Source organism: Zalophus californianus, chromosome 10 (assembly GCF_009762305.2).
Source record: "Zalophus californianus isolate mZalCal1 chromosome 10, mZalCal1.pri.v2, whole genome shotgun sequence".
Classification (NCBI taxonomy): Eukaryota; Metazoa; Chordata; class Mammalia; order Carnivora; family Otariidae; genus Zalophus; species Zalophus californianus.
Window position 1 is genome coordinate 14,255,264 of NC_045604.1, and position 24,990 is coordinate 14,280,253.

General features: G+C 33.1%; 1 protein-coding gene across 16 annotated transcripts in view; it reads right to left on the bottom strand.

Moving 5' to 3' along the window:
- SPATA17 (spermatogenesis associated 17) overlaps positions 1–24,990 on the bottom strand; it is a 250,590-nt gene that overhangs the window by 95,224 nt on the left and 130,376 nt on the right. Inside the window, exon 10 of one of the 16 annotated variants that reach the window (XM_027614220.2) lies at positions 5,762–5,936. The exons of the other annotated variants lie outside the window; for them this stretch is intronic. Within the exon in view, the coding sequence (XP_027470021.1) occupies positions 5,931–5,936 (6 nt within the window). The 3' untranslated portion in view covers positions 5,762–5,930. Of the gene's footprint in view, positions 1–5,761; positions 5,937–24,990 lie in introns of those variants that run through there. 16 annotated transcript variants of the gene reach the window in all.

The window sequence follows — 24,990 nt, forward strand, 5'->3', positions numbered from 1 at the left end:
ACAGCCTCTTGAAACTCTATGGTTAGCATGGACACACAATATGGGAGAAAAATTCTTTTGAATAAAGTTAAATTCAACTGTGTATGTATTGACTTATATCTCCTCTGTTCTGCAAATAAGAACTTATCAGAAACAAAGTAAAAAATAAATATGTCTCACTGTGGTCAATATACAATAACCGCTAATCAGTTGTTATCTTTTTTAAATTGCACTTTTGAAACTAAACCACTAATATAAGTTATATTCTTAGTAAATAAATTACATGAAGTTGATATTTATAAACTTGACAAATTTTGAACTGTTAAGTAGGTTGACCACTTGTATAATTAGCTTAAATTATTATTCTATTTAATAAGACCCTTTTTATAAGAAATATAAAGTAGATTCAATATAAAAAAATAAAACAAGTAGCAAGCATACATAACATTAAGTAGTAAGTAGTTCAGATTTGGCACTGAGGTGAGCAGGCTAAATAGTTTACTGGAGTAGTAAAACATCTTGTAGCCATCAGCAACCTGAAGGTCAATATGAATTATTTGTAGAAGACACCTCTGATTTTAAGCTTGATAGGTTAAAAGCATTCCAAACAAATCAAAATCTTCCAGAGGTAATTCGTAGGGTCTTTTTAACGAATAAGAACCAGAATGTTCTTCACTTTATTCAGTAAAATTTTGACATGTATATATTCACTTTAAGAAAGGAAAAGTGTAAGAATTATTTTATATTGAAAAGCTACATTAAAACTCTGCTTTATCATGAACATAATATAAATACGGTAGACTGAAATAATTATGAGTTGTAGATTTATTTTATGCAAACATTATTTAGCAATGTAGTTTAGGATATTAATGCATAACACTTGTATATATTTCTTATGTGGATAGATGTTTAGCTAATATAGATCATGATGTAGGTGTTAGTCATCATTACTGCTATTTCTAGAAACCCATTAGTTTCCAAGAGCCTGGAAATTAATGGTAGAATATTTCAATTGGTTTTGTCTGCTCTACAACTAAGGTTAGAGCTTATCCAAATTTTCAAAAAACTGTTAATGTGATTTAATGGATATTAACCTCACAATGTTCCATAAAGTTCTTATCCATTGTGGGGGGTTAGTTAATTAGCTCGAGGAGGAATTTCCTCTCTATGAAATCTTATATTTAGAGCTCTAAGAAAACTCTTGTCCATCTCCATCATCAATAACACATAAAAGAATTGGCTAAGGATGTGGGGGGTGGAATATCAAACAACTAGTAATGTCTATGTCTTCATGGGTGGAACTAAAAAAGTCATCAAAGAATGATCTCCAATAAATAATCTGGTTCTCAGTTATACCAGTAAGTTTTCTGAAGCTTTCAAATAATAGATCTAATTCTCAATCTAAGTAAATTATTCTGGATCTCCTCCTTACCTATGACCTAATCACAAGTTTTAAAGTTGGATTTCTTTTGGGGTCATTTTTTTTTTTCCAAAAAAAAAAAAATTCTATCTCTCCAAGAGATTCAGGGTAATAAGGGGAAAACAAACTTGCTGCACTACAGAAACCAAGCTGTGGGCTGGGCTCTACAGAGGTTCTACACAGATTCACTGCATGCAAGGCCCTTGTGCTAGGCACAGAAGAGTTGCAAGTAAGAGGCAGGACCAGGTTAGAAGTGTAAGTTTTCATCTCTTCCACCAATTATTAGTGCTGGCAAACTACAAAATGAGGGCAAGTGAATTGGGTTGCCTTAGAAGTGGAGCCTGGAAAGAGGTCTGGATCTAAAGAAATAGAAGACCCAAATCCATAGGCTCTCTGTGTGGGTAAACAGTGAATGTGTCTAGTGCTCTTCAGATAGGAGGATAGGAGGAAAAAAATTTTACAGGCCCATGGAAGAAAAATCAATTCACATGTTAAAGACATGAAAGTAGACATCTGAAAGTTATAATTTCCAGGAACCTGAAGAAAATGTGTTAGAGAGTATTTGCCAACTTTAATCAACTCCTAAAAATATGGATTCTATAAAACAGAGCCCATAAAAACAAGGTCAGAGATATTTGGTGAAATAAGTAAATAAACTAAGATCACAGTAGCAGAATTAAAATTCCCTGTAGAGGCAACAATTGGCTACTCAAAGTTGAATGGATGGTAAAGGTTATATTTTAGAATAAAGAAAATAATTCAAAAAAGCAGCATAGCACCCAACAAACACATACAAAATCAATCAGCTGAAATATTTCTTTCCTAACAGTAATTGATAGAAAGTCACAAAGTAGTATCTATAAAGTTAAGAGGAAAAGGTTTTGAGCCCAGTACTTTATACACACTCCAGTTGTCACTTACATCTGAAAACAGCAGAAAGGTACTCTTAGATATTGAATTAACTGGGATTAGAATCAGCTGCAACTGATAGAAAGCCCAAATCAATGGTGATTTAAGAAAGAAGTCTATTTCTCTTTTACACAAAAGTCCATGGTTGGTGTGATACTCTACAGGGTAAAGGACCCAGGATTCTTTTACATTATTGCTCTACCTTTTGTGGCCTGCATTGATCCAAGGATTACAATAATTGAAGGTGTCAATCAATCTCTAGCTATGAAATCTCCCATTCTAGACATCCAGAAGGAAGAAATGAGAAGAATGATGTTCATTTTTCTTTAGAAACACCATGGGAGGCTGTCTACCATGGGGCTCTTGAGTTCCTACATATCTTGCTGAATGTGTCAAATCACAAAGTCTTGATCATTCTTTTACTTGTAATAAGGGTCATTTCTCAGTATTGTTTATACAACTGGCACTCCTGAGAAGTGATGTAACACCGCACAATATGTATCACACAGTCCTGCAAAGCACCTGGTCTTCCTCTGGGCAGAGCAGGCTTGCTTACTGCTTCCTATAAACATGGTGAATTTCCTATGTTCAGGGATTCAGAGTTCTCCTCCTAAGGCACATCTGCAAATGCAGGTCCTCCCTGACTCTCTGTATCACTTTGTGAGATTTGAAGGGGACTGGTACAACTAAACTCCTACTGCTTTTGCTCTGAGGAACAGTCTCTGACCTAGGAGGCTTATGTCTTTTACCAGCATTTATGGCACTGTGTCAGACTAATTTACTAGCTTGTACAGTTCTTTTAACGAGAGTTCTGCTTTTAACTGTCCTTCACCCCATAAGACTTACTTATGTAGGGAAAAATTCTGATAAATAATTCTTGGGAGTTGAACCCACAGTTTTGCTTACATTCCATTTTACAGCACATAGCCACAGGACTATAACTAGCTTTAAAAGGTGGCTGATAAATGAAGTTTTTATTTCAGGCAGCTAGGTACCCAGGTTCTATTGGAATAGAAATCAGAGGTTCTATTACTATAGAATATGGATTGGTAAACTATGGCCCACAGGCCCAAGCCAGCCTACTGCCTAATTTGTAAATTAAGTTTCACTGGAACACAGTTATGCCCACTCTTTTATGTATTATCTGTGATTGCTTTGGTGCTATAATGGCCGACTTGACTAGGTTAACATAGGCCATATGGCTCTCAAATCCTAACATATTTACTATCTGGCCCTTTAAGAGAGAGTTTGCTGACCCCCTAGTATAGAAGGGGAAAACCTATATGGAGAGACAGTGAAATCTCTGCTATAGATATCAAGGCCTCAGAAAATGTACTCTCCATGCCCTCCTTTGAATAAAGCCTTCATGTATATCCTATGCGTCAAAGAAATGATTCATTTTAGTATCTCAGGAGAAGAATCAATAATATTAATAAATCTTGAACAAAATAGAAGATTGGAACACTATTAACAAATTTCAAGAGATTGGTAAATACTGTACTCCAAAACTGCAGAAAATATATTCTTTTTTAATGTACTTGGAACATTTACCAAAATGACCAGATCCTGGGCCATAAATCAACTCTCAATAAATTTAACGAGATTAAAATCACAGAATTTGTTCTTTGACCACAGAAGAATTGGAACTAGTAAATTAATAAAAATATAACTTGGAAATCTTCAAATATTAGAAAATGCAGTAATATACTTCTAAACAAAACATGATTTAAAACAGAAAACATTTTAAGATTTATGATGAAACCTTACGGAATGTCACTAAATCCACGTGTTGAAACTTATAGCCTTATACACACATATTAGAAACAAAGATTGAAAATGAATTATTTAATTATCCATCTCAAGAAGTAACAAAAAAGAACAGCAAATTAAACCCAATAAAGGTGAAGAAGAAAAAAGTAGAGAGCATATATTAATAAGTAGAAAATAACCACTCAACTGAGAAAATCAACAGTCAAAAGTTTTATGAATACTGATGAAATTGAAAAGTCTTAGCAAGATAATAAAACATTTATCAATATCATGAATAAAACAGGTGTCATCACTACATACACCACAGGCATTAAGTATATAATAAAGGAGATCATGAAAAGTCTTTGCCAGGAAACATGAAAATTTAGAATAATAGGTCAAACTGAAAAAAACACAACCCGGTAGACAAAAAAATAGAAATGTGGATAGTCCTATATAAATTATAAGCACTGAATAAATAAAAACCTACCAAGAAAGAACATCCCAAAACCCAGTGGGCTCACTAGTAAATTCTCCCAAATACTTATGGAAGAAATAACACAATTTTATACAAATTCTTCCAAAAATAGATATAGAGGGACCACTACTCAAATTGTTTATGGGGCCAGCATAACCTTGACATTAAAACCTGACAAAGACTGTATAAGGAAAAAAAAGGAGAGACAAATCTATTTCACAAACATAAGTATAAAAAAATTAAACAAAGTATTAGCAAATTGAATGTGGTGACACATAAAAATGATAATATTTCAAGATAAAGTTGAGTTTATGCCAGGAATAGAAGATTGGGTTAACATTAAAAAAAAATCTAACAATATAATTGACTATAATAAAGAAATCATGTGATCATCTTATAGATGGAGAAGACACCTATGATAAAATTTAGTATCTATTATGATTTTATTTATTTTTTAAATATTTTATTTATTTATTTGACAGAGAGAGACAAAGCGAGAGAAGAACACAAGCAGGGGGAGTGGGAGAGGGAGAAGCAGACTTCCCGCTGAGCAGGGAGGCCGATGCAGGACTCAATCCCAGGATCCCAGGATCATGACCTGAGCCGAAGGCAGTCACTTAACCAACTGAGCCACCCAGGCGCCCCTCTATTATGATTTTAAAAAGTCATCTCTTAAAACAGCAACAAAATGTCTTTAATATGATAAAGTATGATAAGGTATCATGATTATTGAAAAAATAATGTAAGTATTCACTTGATATCAGAAATGACTGAGAAGAAATAAAATTTTATTTTACAGAAAACATGAATTTACATGTAGAGAAATATCTACAGATGTTATTATTGATAAACTTAGCAAAATCACTGAATATAAAGTCAGAAGTGGGAAAAAATAAAGTTTCAAAAGAATACATAAAGTAAAAAAACAAACAAAACCCTACAGAGATCCCTAGCCCCTTCCAACATGTGAGTGCACAGCAAGAAGGTAACAGCTATGAACCAGGCAAAATGGCCCTCACCAGAAAGCAACCATGCCAGAGCTTTGATCTTAGACTTGCAGCCTCCAGAACTGTGAGAAATAAATGTCTACTGTTTATAAGTAAAAAAAAAAAAGTATGATATCATTTATGTATATTTTAGCTATAAATAATATATATCATGTACCTACCATCAAACTTTAACCAGTATTTTTTGCTGTACTTTATATACCTATGTACTGTATGTATATAGATAGACATATGTAAAATTTTTCATAACTAAGGATTTTATATGATCCTTAGTGAGAAAATAAAGAAACACCAAAATTTATCAAATGTAGCCAAAACTCTTCTCAGAGGCACATTATCATAAATGTTTTCACCATTTCCTCTTGATACCCCCAAATCTTTCCCTTCTTTATCCCTGAAAATAAGAAAGAAAGGTAAGTAACCAAATATATGTAGAGACTTTATATTGCACATTATTTCACTTCTGCATATTGTTTAGTAGATGCTTCATAATAAAAATTGTATGGTTAAGTGCAAAATTCTATCACTTAAACATAAAACAAGTATTTTATTGTCAAAGAATCATGAAAATGCAAAGAAAATGTACTTTAAAAATTAACACATTTTAGGGCACCTGGGTGGCCCAGTCATTAAGTGCCTGCCTTTGACTCAGGTCATGATCCTGGAGTCCCAGGATCGAGTCCCGCATCAGGCTCCCTGCTCAGCGGGAAGCCTGCTTCTCCCTCTCCTACTCTCCCTGCTTGTGTTCCCTCTCTCACTGTCTCTCTGTAAATAAGTAAGTAAAATCGTTAAAAAAAAAATATAAGTATCATGGTCAATAGCCCAGACTTTGGCAATGATTAGCATTACTTATTCTTAATTTGTAATCTATAAAAATGAGAAGAAATGATAGTGATAGAAATGATAACATCTAGGTTAGTTCTAGGGATTAAAAGTGATAAAACACCTAAAGCCCTTCTTAATGCATGTCTGTTTACTAAGAAAAACTTTATCAATAAAAAGGGAAGAACTGAAACATGGACAAACTTTGTTGCTCATACAGCCTGGCTACAAAGGAAACAATAAGAGACAACATCCAAAAGTGGTTTCTTTTCTTTTCTTTCTTTCTTTTCGTTTATGTTTTTTGTTTTTCTTTTTTTTACCATTTTAAAGGACATAACCTATGCAAGTAGAATTTCATACATCTTTTATTGAATTGTCCTACAAATCAAAGCAGTACCCTGCATATTGCAGGTGCTCAATAGTTGCTAGTGATGAATCAACATTAAAAAATGAGATTTAATTGTTAATAGAAATTGCAGTCATGCCTGCAAAATGACTGATTCCCTTTTTTAGAGAAGATAAAAACCTTTATATAGTTGAACTCCAGGTTTATGCAGAGTGATTTAAATGGGAATATACTTCAATATAATTTAATGCTTCAAAATGTTTGGCTCAATGCAAAATGGAGACATCTTATAAAATCGCATTGTAATGATAAAAGGAGAGCTATCCTTCCCTGCCAATAAACTACCATCTATGTATTAATTTCACAGAAACTTAGTGGAATTTTAGTCACCTAACCACCACCTATGATTCTCCTATGTTACATTGTACATACATATGAAAAAAATGATATACATGGATATGCTTTATTGCTACCTTTAGCAGGATTGAAACAGTATATCAAATTTTATTTTGGTGGTCTTTTATTAGCTTTCTACCACTTGATCAGCTGATATCACTAATAATAAATTTTTTTTTATAAACTAGAGTTTGCAAGTTCTGTCCCGAGACTGTAATATTTCAAAAAACAGTCTAAGCTTTAGGGAAAAAACCAATTACAGAAACAGCATTAAAAATGCCAAGCACCGGGCAGAAGCAATTCTGGATCAGTTTAAAAAAGTGATTGATGAAACTCTAATCCAAGCTGAAGGAACAGTTTCACGACAAGCTGTGACCATTCCACACACTTCATTAGCTGCCATAATTAGCCTGGTGTTTCAATTTGTTAGAACTGGTGGGGACAATTTTCCTCAGAATGCGAACATCAAAAAACAGGGTCCCTCAGACTTCAGAAGAGGCTGATGGGAGGCTTTTCTAGTCTCTGTTAACTAAAAGATTAATTATTGCTGATGGGAGCCTGTGCTGTGATTGTCACTCTGTCTATGTGCATTACTTTTAGCATTAGAAGAAAGATATGGTTGACACTGCACTACTCAATCAAGCAGCTTCACATTAGTGCACAAAGTCGGTTTTAATATCCAGGCTATTTTTGATTGATTTTTCTTCCTGTTTTCTGGGACCAAGATTCACACCTATTTATTTATATCAGAATTTTAAAACAAGTTTCTCACATATTGAGAAGTTTGGTTAATGCACTTTGCCTCAAGTTATAGCTTCCCTTTGTAAAGATCATCAAACGAGTGAGTTCATATATTTCTACGATCATATAGTGGCATCTTCCAAATATGTTTATAAATCTTCTAAGACTATAAATGTTTAAGCAACCTATAAAGCTACATTAATTTTAACTATGTTTATAAATATAATATAAATATAAATATAAACTATAATCTTATCCCTAGATTAAGTGAATATACTCTGATTTCCCACAATGTAAATTCATGAAATTTAATTAGAAGGGACGGTAGGAAAGAAAATCCTATGTCATTTCCTTAGAACAAAAGGAATTTCTTTTAGTCCTTTGGCCACCAGCAAAGCTGATCCAAAATTGATAGTATATATCTATAGACGGTGATACTAAAAATTTCACTGAAGGCTTAATTTTTAATTCCCTTGGAGTTATTACTTATTTGCATTAGGATAGTTATTTTTTAAACCCAAAATTTCCACTTTACATATCTTTTTTAAAAAACTTATCTCTTTGACCTATAATGAATAAACTGAAAGTAGTTTAGTGAGGTATTAATTGTAGTGAAAAAGTTTTAAAATAAAAAAACATAACTACATCAGAGAAAGATGGTTATCTGAATTTCCAGAGGGAATTTTCCATAGGTTCGATTAAAATCAAATCTTTGTTATACCAAACAATTGGGAAAATATATAATATGGAGCAGCAGTGATAGAAAATAAATAATTCTAATTTTTTAGTAATCATATTATAAATAGTGACAAGGAATAGGTGAAATTAATTGTATGGCAATAAGATATTTTAACTTAATATGTCTAAAACATTGTCAATGTAATGTCATTAATATGAAAATATGAATGTTACCTGTTTTTTTGTACTACATCTTTGAAATCCAGTGTGTATTTTACACTTAATAGCACATCTCAGTTCAGACTAGCCACATTTCAAGAGCTCAACAGCTACATAGGTATCACAGCAAACAACACAAATTTAGAGAATGTAGAACTTTCTTTCCCAAAGAGTAGTTTTTCTGCTACTTAGTGAACAGAACAATTCTGGGGTTCTATGGAGTTACATACATAAGATCGTAATACAAACATATGCACTAGCAGTTAAATCAACTTTTACAAAGAGTAAAAGCCTTCTATCTTAATTGACACTGATGAAATCCAAATAGATCATAAGAATCACACACACACACAAAAAGAATCACAACAATCAGTTAAGATAATTTAAGACAAGAAATCAACAGGTCATGCATGCCACTGAGACTGAATATAGCCACACACAGGGCTAGAAAGGTAGTGCCCATTCCTTGGGCAGGAATGATGGTTAAAACAAAATCCAGCATGCTTCGGTATGGTCCTACCTGTCATTAACACATGGAAATGCTTTTACTATTACTGTCCGTAAACAGCTGCTAACCCACACATTATTTCTACCATTCCTCACAATCCAGTGGTTAAACAGTTACTAAATACCCCAGCAAGGAGCTCTGGGATTATTGTCCATTCTGATTGTTTAGTACCTGTGAAGTAGTTAGTAAATAATATTATCATGCCTATAATATATACGTAATTAGCTGGCCATATTACCACAGTTTGTTATCTGGTAAATCTGTGGTCAATTTCGCCACATTGTTGTTTTTGATCTTTTCATCAAACTGCTTCTTCCTAAAATCTCAGGAAACATGTTCAGAGCCAAGATAGCTAGATTTAGCAGCTCTAAACAGCCATACGAAAGGCATATAGAAACTAATCTCAATTGAGTCTGCCAAGCCATTTGCTATTCAGAAGACATTACAGAGATTATTTCTGTTTGAGTATTGCAGTATGGGGAAGGTTTTACTTCCACAATTTATTTCTACCATTTATCCTTGATTTAATTTTTAAACAGTGGAGGATATACCCAAAGTAACTCTTATAGTTCATACATAATACTCAATGTTGTGTTGAATCATTCATCTTAATAATGTTATAGACAGAGAGAGAATCTTGAGATATAGATTATAAAATAGCACAGAATTTGAATAACTTCTTCAGTAGTGAAGATCCTGCAATTAAAAAATGAAGTAAATAGAGCTGGAACACCTCTGTCCTTTGTGAAAATACTTCATAGAATGTGACTTTTTGTCATAAAAAGTGGGTTGATTTGAGAAGGCTGGAAATTAACCAGACTCTGATTTGCCCCATCCAAGGACTTCTGTCTGGAATCATCTCATAATGCAAATGGAAGAAGCCAGATACCACAGAGGAGAAATCGCAAGGCATAAGACATAAATGTTGATTTGTGACTTAGAACAAAAGAATACTATAGAAGAAATACTTCCTTTTCTCCCAAATAATAGATATTTCCTAACATGTCATAGGGTAAATGACAGAGCCAACATTTTCCTTCAGCATCTGAAAGCAACCAAGTTAAGGATTTGGTCTGGTATATTCCTACTGACAGCATGATAGAAAAAATCCTATTTTGTGAGCCCCTTTTGGAAAATACACAGATTCTCTCTTACTGTCTTCAAAATGGTTTAACAGTTTTACTGCTGAGCATAACTTCGGTTGGAAGGAAACTCTTCAAATTTCATGACTAGGTGTAGTATCTGCAATCTTTGGGAAAACATCTGGTTTTGCTGTTTGATGAAAAACAGTTCCACATACCATCCCGATCACCTCTTTCAACATAAGCATGAATTACTGCCAAAGATGCTGCCCCAAAACCCTGAATCCTGATGCATGCATATTCCTGTAGTCAAGTTTAGAGCCAGAGCCTTTTACAGGACATTTTTATGAGAAGAGGAGAACAGAATGTGAAATGAAAAGTCTTGAAGATAAGGATTCAACTTTAAGTAGAGGTTTAAAAATACTTGAAAGAAATAGGACGTCATGGTCAGAAGAATATAAGGAGTTCACTCATGGGTTGGATTACTTAGGTAATTTTATTATTATTCTTCAACTCACTACAGCTATATTATACATGGGGCTGTAAAGTCATGCATTCTTTTGAGAAAGCTTTCCCTCTGGAAAATAAGATTAGAAGAAGATGATTATGCCAACTCTCTAATTCTGGAGGAAATGCTTTTGCAAGCTGAAGTGGAAAATGACCATTTGTTTATTTCTGTATAGGCAGAAATCTCTGAACACCTAGGAAACATCACAAATCTCTGTTCAAATTCATTTCTGCTTCAATGTCCCTAAAATGGATACATGGATTCATAATTTTAGCTGTCACAGACTCTATAATAATGCTGACTCCAAAACACATAACCTTAAAGGCTTATGGACAAAAGATATGAAATGACATGACTTCAATCTAGAGATTTCTTGAAAAACTTTTTTATTCGTTTACTCCAACCTTTGCTCTCTGACAAAGCAGGTTGCTGGAGTTTTGGTTCCATCTGACACTGCATATGCAGGTAAGTTATTATTTTTAACATTTGTTGTCATTAGAAAAATTGAAATAAAATTAACATCAGAGAAGTGCATTGCCACATCAAAAGGCTACCCCAACATTTCAACTTTTTATTCAAGTGAAACCATGGTAGTGTTTTCATTGAAATTCATTTTTATACAATTTTATTTCTTTACTTGCAAAATTTGGATTCATTTCCACATTTTCATAAAGTAGGCATTTGAGAGTAATAATTGCAAACAAATACTAAAAAACCTATTGTTTTATTTGTTTGGTGAAGGAAATTAGTTTCCAATAAAATTAAATTGATGGCATATAAATTTTGTGTTCTTTTTTGTATTTGCACTTTATTTTTAGACAGAAGGCCCATAGCTTCAATTATATATCTAAAGAGTCAGATGTCAAAAAAAAGTATCAAAGTATTAATGTAAAGTCTTAACATTATTTCTAAAGAAAATTGCCATCTCCTGATTTAAACTGAAAACCCACTTTGCCTGCCTTTAAATCAAACTTCCCATATAAAATAAGTAGAAGAAATGAGGTAGGTAAAATGATTTCCTACAAAGGGAAATATGGTTAAGTGGAAGAAAGCTAGTGACTTGATTTTTATTAGTGATCTAGTGAGTCTACGAGAATGGACAGCTCTTGTGTACTGAACTCCAGGTCCACACCAGGTAACATGCACTTGTAATGGAAGTATACTTAACAATTATACTTCCATAGAGAAAACAATCATAGTGTGGAATATCACTTTTATGTGTAAGTTTCAACATGAGAAAGCTGGTTCTTCAGTTACTTCCCCTTTCCTCCCCACCCAGGGATGTCTTTCCTGTATGTGGGTGTGTGTTCATAGTTGTGAAAGAAAGGAATTGTGCACTTAATGGGGCAAAGACAAACTCTGAGTAAGTGAACCATACATACTTCAGGCAACATGTTCTGGAGATAACAAACTTTTTGACTATAATTTTTAAAAACAAAACCAAGAAGACACATAAATAGCCAACAGACACATGAAAAGATGCTCAACATCACCCATCATCAGGGAAATGTAAAATAAAACCACAATGAGATATCACCTTACACCTCTCAGAATAGCTAGAATCAAAAAGATAAGAAATAACAAGTGTTGCTGAGGATGTGGAAAAAAAGGGACCCTCACGCACTCTTGGTGGGAATGCAAACTGGTGCAACCACTGTGGAAAACAGTATGGAGATTCCTCAAAAAAATAAAAACAGAATTACCATATTATCCAGTAATTCCACTACTGGGTATTTACCTAAAGAAAACAAAACACTAATTCTAAAAGATATGCGCCTCTATGTTTATTGCAGCATTATTTACAATAGTCAAGATATGGAAGCAATCCACGTGTCCATCTGCATATATACACAATGCATATTACTCAGCCATAAAAAAGAAAAAGAGATCTTGCCACTTGCAACAACATGGATGGTCCTGGAGGGTATAATGCTAAATGAAATAAGTTAGACAGAGAAAGACATTCATATGTGGAATTTAAGGAAGAAAACGAATGCACAAAGAGAAAAAGGAGACAAATCAAAAACAGACTCTTACATACAGAGAATAAAACTGCTGGTTGCCAGAAGGGTGGTGAGTGGGGGGAATGGGTGAAATAGACAAAGTGCCTATCCTGAGGAGCACTGAGTAATGCATAGAACTGTTGAATCATTATACTGTACACCTGAAACTAACATAACACTGTATGTTAATTATATTTTAATAAAAAATCAATTACAAAATAAAACTAAGTACATTGTCATCCCCTCTGAGGTCACGCTATATAACAATAATAATGATTATTTATACCAAAAAATTTTTAACATTTGAAAAAAAATGGCTTTCTTTGCTTTGACACAGCTGACTCTACTGAGGCTGTACCATAAGTCATATTGTACTTTAGAAAGAAGTTTCTTTGAAAGTGAACTTTATTTTTATGTTACCATGGTATCAAAAATCAACCTTAAAGCTACCATTGATTATTTTAATGCTACTAAGCCATAACTTTATACTAACCTAGTAGCTATATTCTAAGATGAATTTCTTCATAGAATACCAAATACTTAACATTTGATACCTGAAAATCTCCCAATCTGACAGATTCATGCAACTTGAGACCCTTTTATATTGTAAGCATTTATGTCTATTATAGGTAAGTAAGATGAGAGTCAAAGTTAAAGCAAGGAAATTTTATCAGTAATGTTTTGGGGTAAAAAGAAAAAGTATATATTACCCGTGAATATATCTAATACATTCTATCATCTTTTTTTTTTCTGATATATTTTTAGAATTTTCACTCTACCTTGATATTTAGGAAATGCTAGCCACAAATATGGAAACATACTTTAAAAACAAAACATACACTTTACATATATAGTATTTTATAACTCCTCAATTAATGCTATTAGAATTAGAAAGTACATTAATACTTGCAAATTAGATTACTTCTATCTTTTGGACATTATTTATGTATATTACATGTCAAAACTAAAATGACAGATGATTTCCGAATTCAATTAGAAAAACAATATGCATGTCTCAAAAATCAGAGATAAAGTAAGCAAAGCTTCAGATTCAAACAGTATGGTTTCAAATTCCATGTATTTCTTTTAAAAATAGTATTTTGAAGAAAATGCTTTAGCCTTTTTTTTAATGGTTTATAGGTATTAGCAATATAAATGAATTTCTACTGAAAATGTTGACAAATAAAATGGAAGTAATTTTCTTAATACAAGCATGACATAAAAGTGAAGGAAAAAAGTATATGGCAAATGCTATTTGCCATTCATTATTGCTATAATAAATGTCATCCTGATATATGGCATCAGGCTGGTAAGCTGTAAAGAAATTTGGGCAGACAGGCTCAGTCTTCCAATGACAAATAATTAGATGCATTAACAAAAAGTACTCTGAAAAATGTATAATAAAACATTGAATAAATGCACAGAAATGATATTTACCATGAGAAAATTTAATTTTGGCCTAGAATGGGGTTTTTATATTAAGGTTTAATTTTTAAAATACTACACTTGCCAGTCATACAGAACTTCACGTGGGAGAGGGAGGAAAGTAGTTTGTCTCCCTAGGATTTGGCACAAGTGAGGGTGCAGGTGGAAGGGATTCAGAAGACAACAGGGGTCGTGGAGTACCTTAAGTGTTCTGTCTTGGGCATAAGTGTGAGCTGTCTCTGGAATAAGCAAAGACAAAAAACAGCTGAAGGAGTAATAGAGCAACTTTTTTTCTAATGTTGCTTACAGGCAAGTTACATGATTAAATGAAGAAGGTAAGGAAAGCAAGACATTTATAATACAACAGACAAATGACAATGCATTGCTAGTTAGACAGCATAATAAGTACCATCTAATTTTCTCTTCGAAATCTATTTATTCTTCAAAGCCTTAGATCATCATCAAGGGACCACATTTTCCAACTGAGGAATTACAGAGGAAGAAAATTAGATTTTATTAAATATTCCAATTGTGAGCAAAATCTTTGCAAATAGCTCTTGGAATAGATTTAATAAAAAAGTAAGGTCAACACTTGTATCTTTCCAGCAACAGCATGAAATATTTTCACTATTTTTGTACCTTAATATTATTTAGTAAATATCCTTAAAGTCAGTTGCTGTCCAGACTGGCAAGTTACCACTTTTTGGTCATCTGATAGTTCACATTTGTTACCCTTTGAATATGCTAGCATATTTAAGTTTTTCCCTGAGTTGATAACCTTATAATAGCCACCTAAAAGATAGCTTGTAGATTAATCCAGAGTTAATGACACTATTTTCAATATGCCACCAGTATAACGGAAGTTACTAACTACAGAATTCTCAAAATCAGTCGGGTAGTATGGCTTCCAGCATCCTTTTAGAGTAGGAAGATTTAGTTAAATAACTCTGTGAATAACATGTTTGGGAGAAAATATATCGGATCAGGCATAATTTGGAAAATACTGCGTTAAGTATGTTAAAAGAAATTAAATTCACAACAATAATTTTTATAGTTTCATTAAATGAATTCTCAAGTAAGAAGCCCAGTGTATGAAACAGATTAAGTGGAATTCTGAGCTTGTCTGCACATTATATAAGGTGATATGGAACAATAAGCTAACATAAAATGAAAAGAAGTGTTTGACTTGTCCTTTATTTTTATGATCTGTATCACTGCTGGTTTCCTTTTCTTTTTTGTAAGGGTTAAAAACAATATTAAGTACCAACTTGGAAATTTACCAAAAATGATTTTTAAAGTACTGCTTTTTATATTCTGACATAAAAATCAACTGAAGATACAAAAGTATAGGAAATGTTATGTATAAGTAAAAATTCAGCTTGATAGCAAGCTGTCACATATTTGTCCTAGAAGTAGCACAAGTTAAACATCTAATATATTTACATGTCAATAATTTTTGTAATAGTAAAACATGAAATATATATAGTATGGAAAATACACTTATATTAATACAAGGCAAATTAATCTTTTAATCATCTAGGACTTGGTCAATTTATTAATGTTATTTTATTATTACTTTCTAAATAGCTTTTATAATGTTAACACATGAAAATGGGGCTAATGATGGAGAAATTTTAAATGATACAGAGAACAACAGAGATTTAGGATATCATTACAACATTAGCAATCAAAATATACTAATGGAAAAATAGAATAGGAAAAGAAGTCAAAAGCGTCATATATATAATAATAACTAAAATGTATGGTGTTTACCATGTTGAGTAGTCCAAATCACTTATACGATTCCCTAATTCTGTCATCAAAGCAAATTGTAAAGGGTAAAAGATTTTCCCTTTCCACAGATGAGAAAACAGATACAGAGAATTCAAATAACTTGCTCAAAAGCAAGTAGTAGTAATTTGAAATGAGAGATTCTGACTCCAGAATGTAATCAATAGGACTGGTATCACAAGAAGGGAAGAGATTTATTTCTCTACCAATCTCACTCTCTCTCTCTCATCCTCTCTCTCTCTCTTCATGCATGCCCAGAGAAGAGGCCATGTGAGGACACAGCAGCAAGAAGGCAGCTGTCTATAAGCTAGAGTCCTCACCAGAAACCAACCCTGACAGCACCTTGATCTTGGCTCTTCCAGCTCCAGAACTGCGAGAAAGTAAATATCTGCTGTTTAAGCCACCCAGTCTGTGGTACTTTATGGCAACCTGAATAAACTAATACACTAACAAAAACACATACGCACAACAAAAATGACTATATAACTAGAGCAAGTTAGAAAATAAATGAGAAAAGAATTTTTTCACAATAACAATAAAATATTATTTGTTTAGGAATAAACCTGGTAACAAATGTGAAGAATCTATGTGAAAAAAAATTCTAATTTTTATTGAGAGACATAGTGTGCTCTTACAGAAAAAAAGCAGAACTTCTTTAAAATCAAGAAAATGCTAATTAAAACTATCATGTTACACCTATCTGATACTGGCAAAAAAAAGTTAAAGTTAACAATAATACATGTTGGCAGGAATACTGAATATCCCTGCTGTATATCCAATTTGTAAAACATTTGGAAAAATATGTTCTTATGAACAAATTTAAGGATGTACATATACAATCAGCAATACCTTTCTTTCATATAGGAACCAAAAGGTATGTAAAAGAATCAATATAACATTCAGATGAGCATGGTTTATTAGAGCAAAAAGGCTACCAAAAAACCCACATTCATCTCCAGTAAAATGGATAAATTGTGGCAAATTCATGTGTGAAATACGTTACATTAGTGAAAATGAAATGCAGCTAGACGCAGTGAGTATCTTGTATAGCAAGTTGTTAAAAAAACACATGGTATAATTCACACACTTATAAAAACATTTATATAAAGTGCCTAATTATGTAAAATTAACTACTGCTTGGGAATATAAATATGTGTAATAAAGTATAGATAAAAGCAAAGACATTACTAAAAATTCAGGATAGTAGATACTTCTAGTTAGCAACAGAAAGGATAGAATCATTAAGAGTGCCACATAAGACTTCAGAATAACAGGAATGTTTTTTCTCTAAGTCAGGTGGAGAATTCATTGTACCATTATATTTATAAATAATATTCTGACATTCTGTATCTACTTGACACATAATTGAGATCATTTTTTTAAAATATATAAAACAGTAAGTCTGGTGCATACAATAAATGAGTTAATATAAAGTAATATAAAGTCTACAAAAATCCCAAAGTAAATAAAACAGTAACTAAGTGAAGTGAATAATAAAAATAATAGAATTGCTAACCATAAGAAACAATAGAGTAAATAGTATTGAGGAAACTCAGGAACTATTTGTGAAAAGTGTAAAACCAAATCATCCTTATACAAGAATAAATTTTAAATCATTTTATAGTATATTAAAAGTAGCAAGAGAAACTTAAGTGATCATTTAATATTTAGAAAAACTTTACATGGTTTGCACCTAAGATACACTTGTGAAGTGTATCTTAGGTGCAAACCATTCCCCTCTAAAGTAACTGTACAAAATTAATAGACAGTTTGTTATCTAGCAAAAGTTATTCCAACATGTGAGATAGAGAGAGTGTCAGTACTTTAATCTCTGGCACTATAACAAACTAGACATTCAGGAAGCTTCTTTCACTTAAAATTTCTGGATACAAGATTTTAAGATCTTTTCAATGCACAGATGACCTGGAAAAAAATAAGGGGATTCTTCGGAAGAAAGAATCGACAAAAAAAAAGCAAATCTAGTGAGGCCTAAACAGTTGTGTTTGTTCCAAGATATATATTTATTTATAGTCCTAGTGTCTGGGCATAACATGGTACATGGTCAAGAAATTGACAACTGGGCTGCAGCAGAGTGTGGGAGTTATACTGGAGATCTCTGTGTGAATCCAGCACTCCTAACAAAATAACATTCCTAGTAGGTGAACTAGAAAAAGAAAAAGACCCTTTTAGGGAGACTTTGACATATGTCCCTGTCTCACTCTTGGCTCTGGGTTAAGTGGAGAGAAAAAAAAAAGTCTTTCCTGAGAGTTCCTAACAATGAACTTGAACTCGCAGAGGTTTGGATGTCAAATCGAAATTTATTTTTTCCATTAAGCTCTTGGCAGAAACAAACAACAACCTTTTCTGAAGAAACGTACCTTAAATCAGGGATCAAAGAATTCCCATATATAAAGTTGCAAGGAACAAAAGTTCACAAGCAAAAAAATAAAATAAAATTAATGATGATAAAATAATAGAGTTGATGAGATGCAGGGAAATGGAAATTCACATAAATTGCCAGTTGGCCATGTAAATTAGTTCACCCTTTCTGTTTAGACATTTGGGAAGATGAATCAAAAGTCTTAAAAACATGCATACTCTTTAACCCAAGATTTCTCAACAGTGGCACTACTGACATTTTAGGCAAATAATTCTTTGTTGTGGGGAGCTGGTTTGTGCATTATAGGAAATTTAGCAATCCAAAGCCGAAGGTGGGTGCTAGATGCCTGTAGCACTGACCCCCACCTACTTCTACCCAGTTGTGATAGCCAAAAGTGTGTTTATACATTGCCCAAACTGCAAAATCACCTCTGGCAGAGAACAAGTACTTCAAACATATTTGTGGGCAAAGGTTGAGCTGCAGGAGTACTGGCCCTTAGCATTGTTTCTAAATATGAAAATTCAAAAACACTAATTTAAAAGACAAATTAATATAAATCATAGGAAATTGGTTAAATAATAATATCCACACAGCAAAGTAAAATTTATTCGTTAGACTTCTTCCATCTTTAAAAAAAAAGGATACTTCACTATATCTCTCCCTATAGCCCTTGCCCTACCAATCTCTCTTCTCCCTTTCCAGCCAAATTTATTCAAATTACTATCTAACTTGATCGATCTCTCCCTTCCCCCCATCCTTCCCACCCCCCACTGTTTTTTTACTCCCTCTTCAAACTATTCCAGTCTGGCTTGGTTCCCCATATTGTCACTGAATCAGCTCTTGTTAAGTAACCAATGACTTTGATTTTGCTAAATCTAGTGGGCTTTTTCAGTCCTCACCTTCTTTAACTTCACAGTATCATTTGCCATGGCTCATCACTCCTTTCTTACTGCATTACCTTTCCTTGACTTCTTTGATAAGCATATTCTTTTGGTTTTCTTCACATTTATCTACCTCCTTTACAGCTCATCCAACTCCAAAATGGTTATTAAATGTTGGCATTCCTCAAAACTTCTAGTTCCCCTCTTATTATCCTATGCTTTATTTTAGGCTATTTCATTCACTGTCAGGATTTCAATTATTATTTAGGAACTGAATATACAAAATTTAATTTATGAATGAGATACACTCAGTTTTGTGACTCTGGTCCAAGTTGTTTCAAGCAACAAACATAGATATTTAGCTATTTATTTAACATCTCTACTTGGACGAATCAAAGTCATCTCAATCTCAAACATGTATAAGATTGAGCTCAAGATTTCTTCCCTGCAATTGCCCCCAAAATTCTGATCCTTTTCTTTTCCCAATCTCAGTGAATAGTATCACTATAAATTCAGTTTGTCCCTTGCAGAAACTTAGGAGTAATCAGCAAACTTCCTTTTTTCTTACTTTACCACATCTAATTCATTTTCAATTTTAACACTATTTGTATTCTTAACAATTCTAAAATTAATTCACATCTCTACAAATTTACTGCCACTCTTCTAGAACTATACATTTTCTTTAGGGCAGTTTGACAATATATAATAAAAGCTATAATAATGCACTAGCCTATTATCAAAAAGATAAGGGATAAGTGTTGGTGAGGACATAGAGAAAAGGGAATCCTTATGTATTGTTTGTGGGAATGCAAATTGCTATAGCCATTATGGAAAACAGTATGAAGTTCCTCAAAAAATTAAAAACAGAACTACTGTATGGCCCAGCAATCCCACTTCTGGACATACAGCTAAAGGAAAGGAAATCACTATCTCAAAGATATATACACCCTCGTGTTCATTGCAGTTAACTCACAATATTCAAGACATGGAACTAACCTAAGTGTCCACTGATGGATGAATGGATAAAGAGAATGTGATAATGTAACACACACCCCCGCCACACACAGGAATATTATTCAGCAATAAAAAAGGAAATTCTGCCATTTGAGACAACAGGGATGAAACTTGAGGGCATTTACTAAGTAAAATAAGTCAGAGAAAGACAAATATTATATTATAATATTATATTATATATTATATGATATATATTTTTATATAATATATATTATATATTATTATATTATAAAATAGTCAAACTCATAGAAACAGGAGATTAGTACCCAGGGACTGGGGGTGGGAGGGAATGAAGAGATATTGGTTCAAAGGGAGAAAATTTCAGTTATAAGATAAAAAAGCTCTGAAAAACCAACATTGCTAAGAGTGTATATTTTAAATGTTCTCACCACACACATACACATAGAAAGGTAATTTTATGAACTAACAGATGTATTAACTAATCCTGTTGTGGTCATCATTTAATAAGGTATATGTGTATCAAATCATTATATTGTACACCTTAACCTAAAACAATATTATACATCAATTATATCTCTATAAACCTGGAAAAATCCAAAAAATTAGAAAAAAATTAATGTGCTAGCCCTCTATATCAGTCATGGTTCTCCAGGGAAAGAGAACTAATGATGAAAGATGACAGATAAATAGACAATCAGACAAGAGTTTTTTAAGGAATTGGACTATGCAGTTATGGAGACAGGCGAGTCCAAATCTGCAAGGTAACCTGGCAGGCTAAAAATGCAGGCAGGAATTAATATTATAGGCTTGCGGCAGGATTTCTTTTCCAAGAAACCTCAGTTTTTGCTCTTAAGGCTTTCAACTGATTGGATCAGACCCACCTACACTACTGAGGGTAATCTGCTTTGCTTACAGTCAACTTATGGTAGATATTAACCACATCTGCAAAATACCTTCATAGCATCACTTAGATTACTGTTTGATTAAATAATGGTACTAATGCCTAGTCAAACTGACACATAAAAGCAACCATCACAGCCCTGATTCAGAAATTTCACTTTCCAGATTGCCTGGGTCACTCAGTTGGTTAAATGGCCGACTCCTGATTTTGGCTCAGGGCATGATCTCAGGGTCCTGGGATCGAGCCCCATGTGGGGCTCCATGCTCAGCGGGGAGTCTGCTTGAGATTCTCTCTCTCTCTCCCTCTGCTCCTCTCTTGTGCATGTGCACTTGTGTGCTCTCTCTCTCTCTCCAAAATAAATACATAAATCTTAAAAATAAGAAATTTCACCTTTGGGAATTCATTAGGGCAAAGATGTATGTGTAAGAATGTTCATTGCAGTGGAAACGCTCAAACATTATTATTTAGTGTGGTTTGATAGGGGCCCACCAGAAGGACAAACAAATATCCCCTTGACTTCTTCATGCCAAACCTGCAGACATAGCCAAATGACACTTGAGTAAGTACTGTTAATGTTAACTCTCATGTTCATATAATGCTTCAAACACTTCCACGATTTCTAAGATCAAAGTCAGCCTCTTTCTAAGACATTAAGAATATTTACTAGCTATATTTCTAGTCATTTTGGGGCTCTTGATTCTGGGAAATCTCCTCTTTTGCCAAGTCAGATAAAGACATCACCGGGGGGGGTCACAGAAATAAATTAAAGTTATGATCCTATAACTAGGAATGAGGGCAAAAGGTCTAGAAGCCTAAAGTTTTTGCTGATATGTTAACTCAGTTTCCAACAACAACTACAACAAAATAAATTGAGGCATTTAACGTTTTTTTTTCTTAAATTAAGGTTAAGAGTTTAATTACAGAGAAGTACAGATAACATATTCCAAGATTTTTGTCAGATGAAGAATTTAATTCTTGTTATCTTAGATTAGTAATTATGCAGAGAAGACTTGCATATGTTGAATTTTTAGAGGCAAACTTAAAGAGGAACTCTTAATAAAGTTCAAGAATCATATTGGGACCAAAAACTTCCAAAAGGAGAATTTTATAGACAAGCTGTTAAACCTCTGGCTGTCAAAGACTCTGTGCTACACCTAGAGCTGCACATCTAGAGTGAGCACCTTACCAGGGGTGATGGAAATCTTACAGATCTCAGAAGGAAATGTTTGCCATAGTCTCTTTAGCGCTCTACAGTTATTAATAATCTGGTGGAGAGACCTCTCAATCTCAGACTTGACTGCAGTTACAAAATAAAAGTTTTTTTTTAATGGCTTAGCAGGCTTTATGAAATGTGTTCCATTATGTTTGTTCATCACTCAAATGTAATATTTTAGACTCAAATGCAAATTAAGCCCTTAGGTTAATAATCATAAACTAATACAGTCAGATCTAATCTACTGAAAATCTTGGATACATCACTGCACATATTATTTTCATCCACAAGTTAAAATTCAAATCAGAAATCCTTTGTAAAAGTATAACTGAAAATTACTACACAATATAATAAATCTATCAGAAACAAGGTGGTGGTTAAAAAGCAAAGGTAGTGCAAATATACATATCTTAACATTATTCTATAGGTTTAATATTATTTTGATAAATAATATTTGGCTCCATCCAGTTTTCTAAAGTACGTAATAGAGTATATATAAATATACACATATGCAAATACATCTAGAGATCTATAATAAAAATTATTTAAACTTATTATTTTCCCTGAAGCCTAGTGACCTCAAGAAGACTGGTACAAGGGTAATCATAGGAAAAAAAATGGAAGAATTTCAGTCCCTGGTATACTGTGAGAGAGAAAGAGAGAAAAAAAAAACACTTAAACTGAATACTTGGTTATTGAAGGCCATCCTCATAAGCAAAATATTTTCCCTCAATTACACCTAATTATTTAATTGTTTACATTTACTAATGAAATGAAACAACACAAAACAAACAACTGTAAGGGGCTGTTTTTCAACAAGTGCATAATCATCAATCAACATGTACAGAAAGATTCTTAAAATCATATGAAGCTGGTCTGTTTAAATAGAAAGGCATATTTTATCCCAATCAATGCATAAAAGTAAAATTATCCATAACTGAGGCATGTTTCTCTGCTGTACAGTTCAGCTGTAATGATCCCCACACACTGCACTTGCACATCAATTATGATAATCATAATCACGGTCGTTAAGCTGAATGTTCATTATTATCAGGATGCTGGTGACAGCAGATTCAATCACCGGGTGCCATGGGCAAGCAGTCCCAGTCCCACCCAAGCTTCTGCAGACAGCGATGTGCCACATTAAATCTATGATGTGCTCCACATCCCACTCCATTCCAAAAGCCGTAGACGGTAAAGGTCAACTTTATGTTCTGTGCAATATGCTTAGGTTCTCTAAATTAATTCTTTGGAGTACTAGATATTTTTATGCTTTGTGGCTTATGAAATCCTGTTTAGGACCAAAATGCATGTGAAAATAACAAGAAAGGGCTGCCCTAATGTTGTAATTCACCTACAATAAGGCAGATGAAGAAAGGCTCTAGCAACATGAACCATCTTAAAGTCTCTTCCTGAATTCTGCAAATGTGGGAAAACACGAAATTGTTCCATTAAAATCAGTTGTCTAAAATGCATATGAGAACTCATTCCAATTCAGATAAAGGCCTTTGACTATTATTTCTGCTTCAGTAAATATGAACATATGTGAATGTTTTGACAACCAAAAGGATGTTTTTAGTATACTGAATTTTTGTATTGTCCAGCTCATTTAAATTTACCCAAATAGATTAAATTAATAGTGAATGACTGGTATATGCTCCTTACTGAATTTCACTTCTATTTTAAATATTGATATCAGCACAGTAAAGAGTTTATAAACACAAATTATTTACCTGAACTTAAAAAGTTTTACCATTTAAGACACAGGCCTTGAATCTAACAACTTGGGGCATTTTGCGAATAGATTAAAGAAATGTGAGTAAAGAAGGGAAAGAAAAATAAAATGAAATGAAAACAGAGAGGGAGGCAAACCATAAGAGACTCTTAACTCCAGGAAACAAACTGAGGGTTGCTGCACGGGAAGTGGGTAGCGGGGTGGGTAACTGGGTGATGGACATTAAGGAGGGCACTTGATGCAATGAACACTGGGTGTCATATGCAACTGATGAATTACTGACCTCTACCTCTGAAACTAATAATATAGTATATGTTAACTAAATTGAATTTCAATAAAAAATTTAAAAAAAGATATAACTTAAGTTGATTAAAAGTTATCATCACTAATTACATAAAAAAGAAATATGATATGTTTTATTACATTTTTATTACAGATGTCCATGCTTTTAAGAAAAATGATATATGTTATTTTTCATTACTGATTTTCATACTATGAAGAAAAAACTGTACTATTGGCTCTCCCTTTGTTGACTTTCTGATGTCTTTGTACAGTGTTCTTCGAGTCAATAGCATTAAAAATAAAACAAAAATATTTAAACAATATTTGATATTTAATTGAGTTAATGTGAATGTGATCAGAGAAAGAGTATCTAACATTTGATTTTCTCTCAACTGATACCCTTTATCACTGTGTAACAAATGATTTGAAAATTATAACCTCCAGGCTTATAGATGATAGAAGAAAAGGAAATTCTCCATGTAGATAATCTTAAAACATGATGGAAAAGGTAGAGAACAGGAACCAACTATATTTAATTGAGCTGTTTCTTGGCTGAAATCAA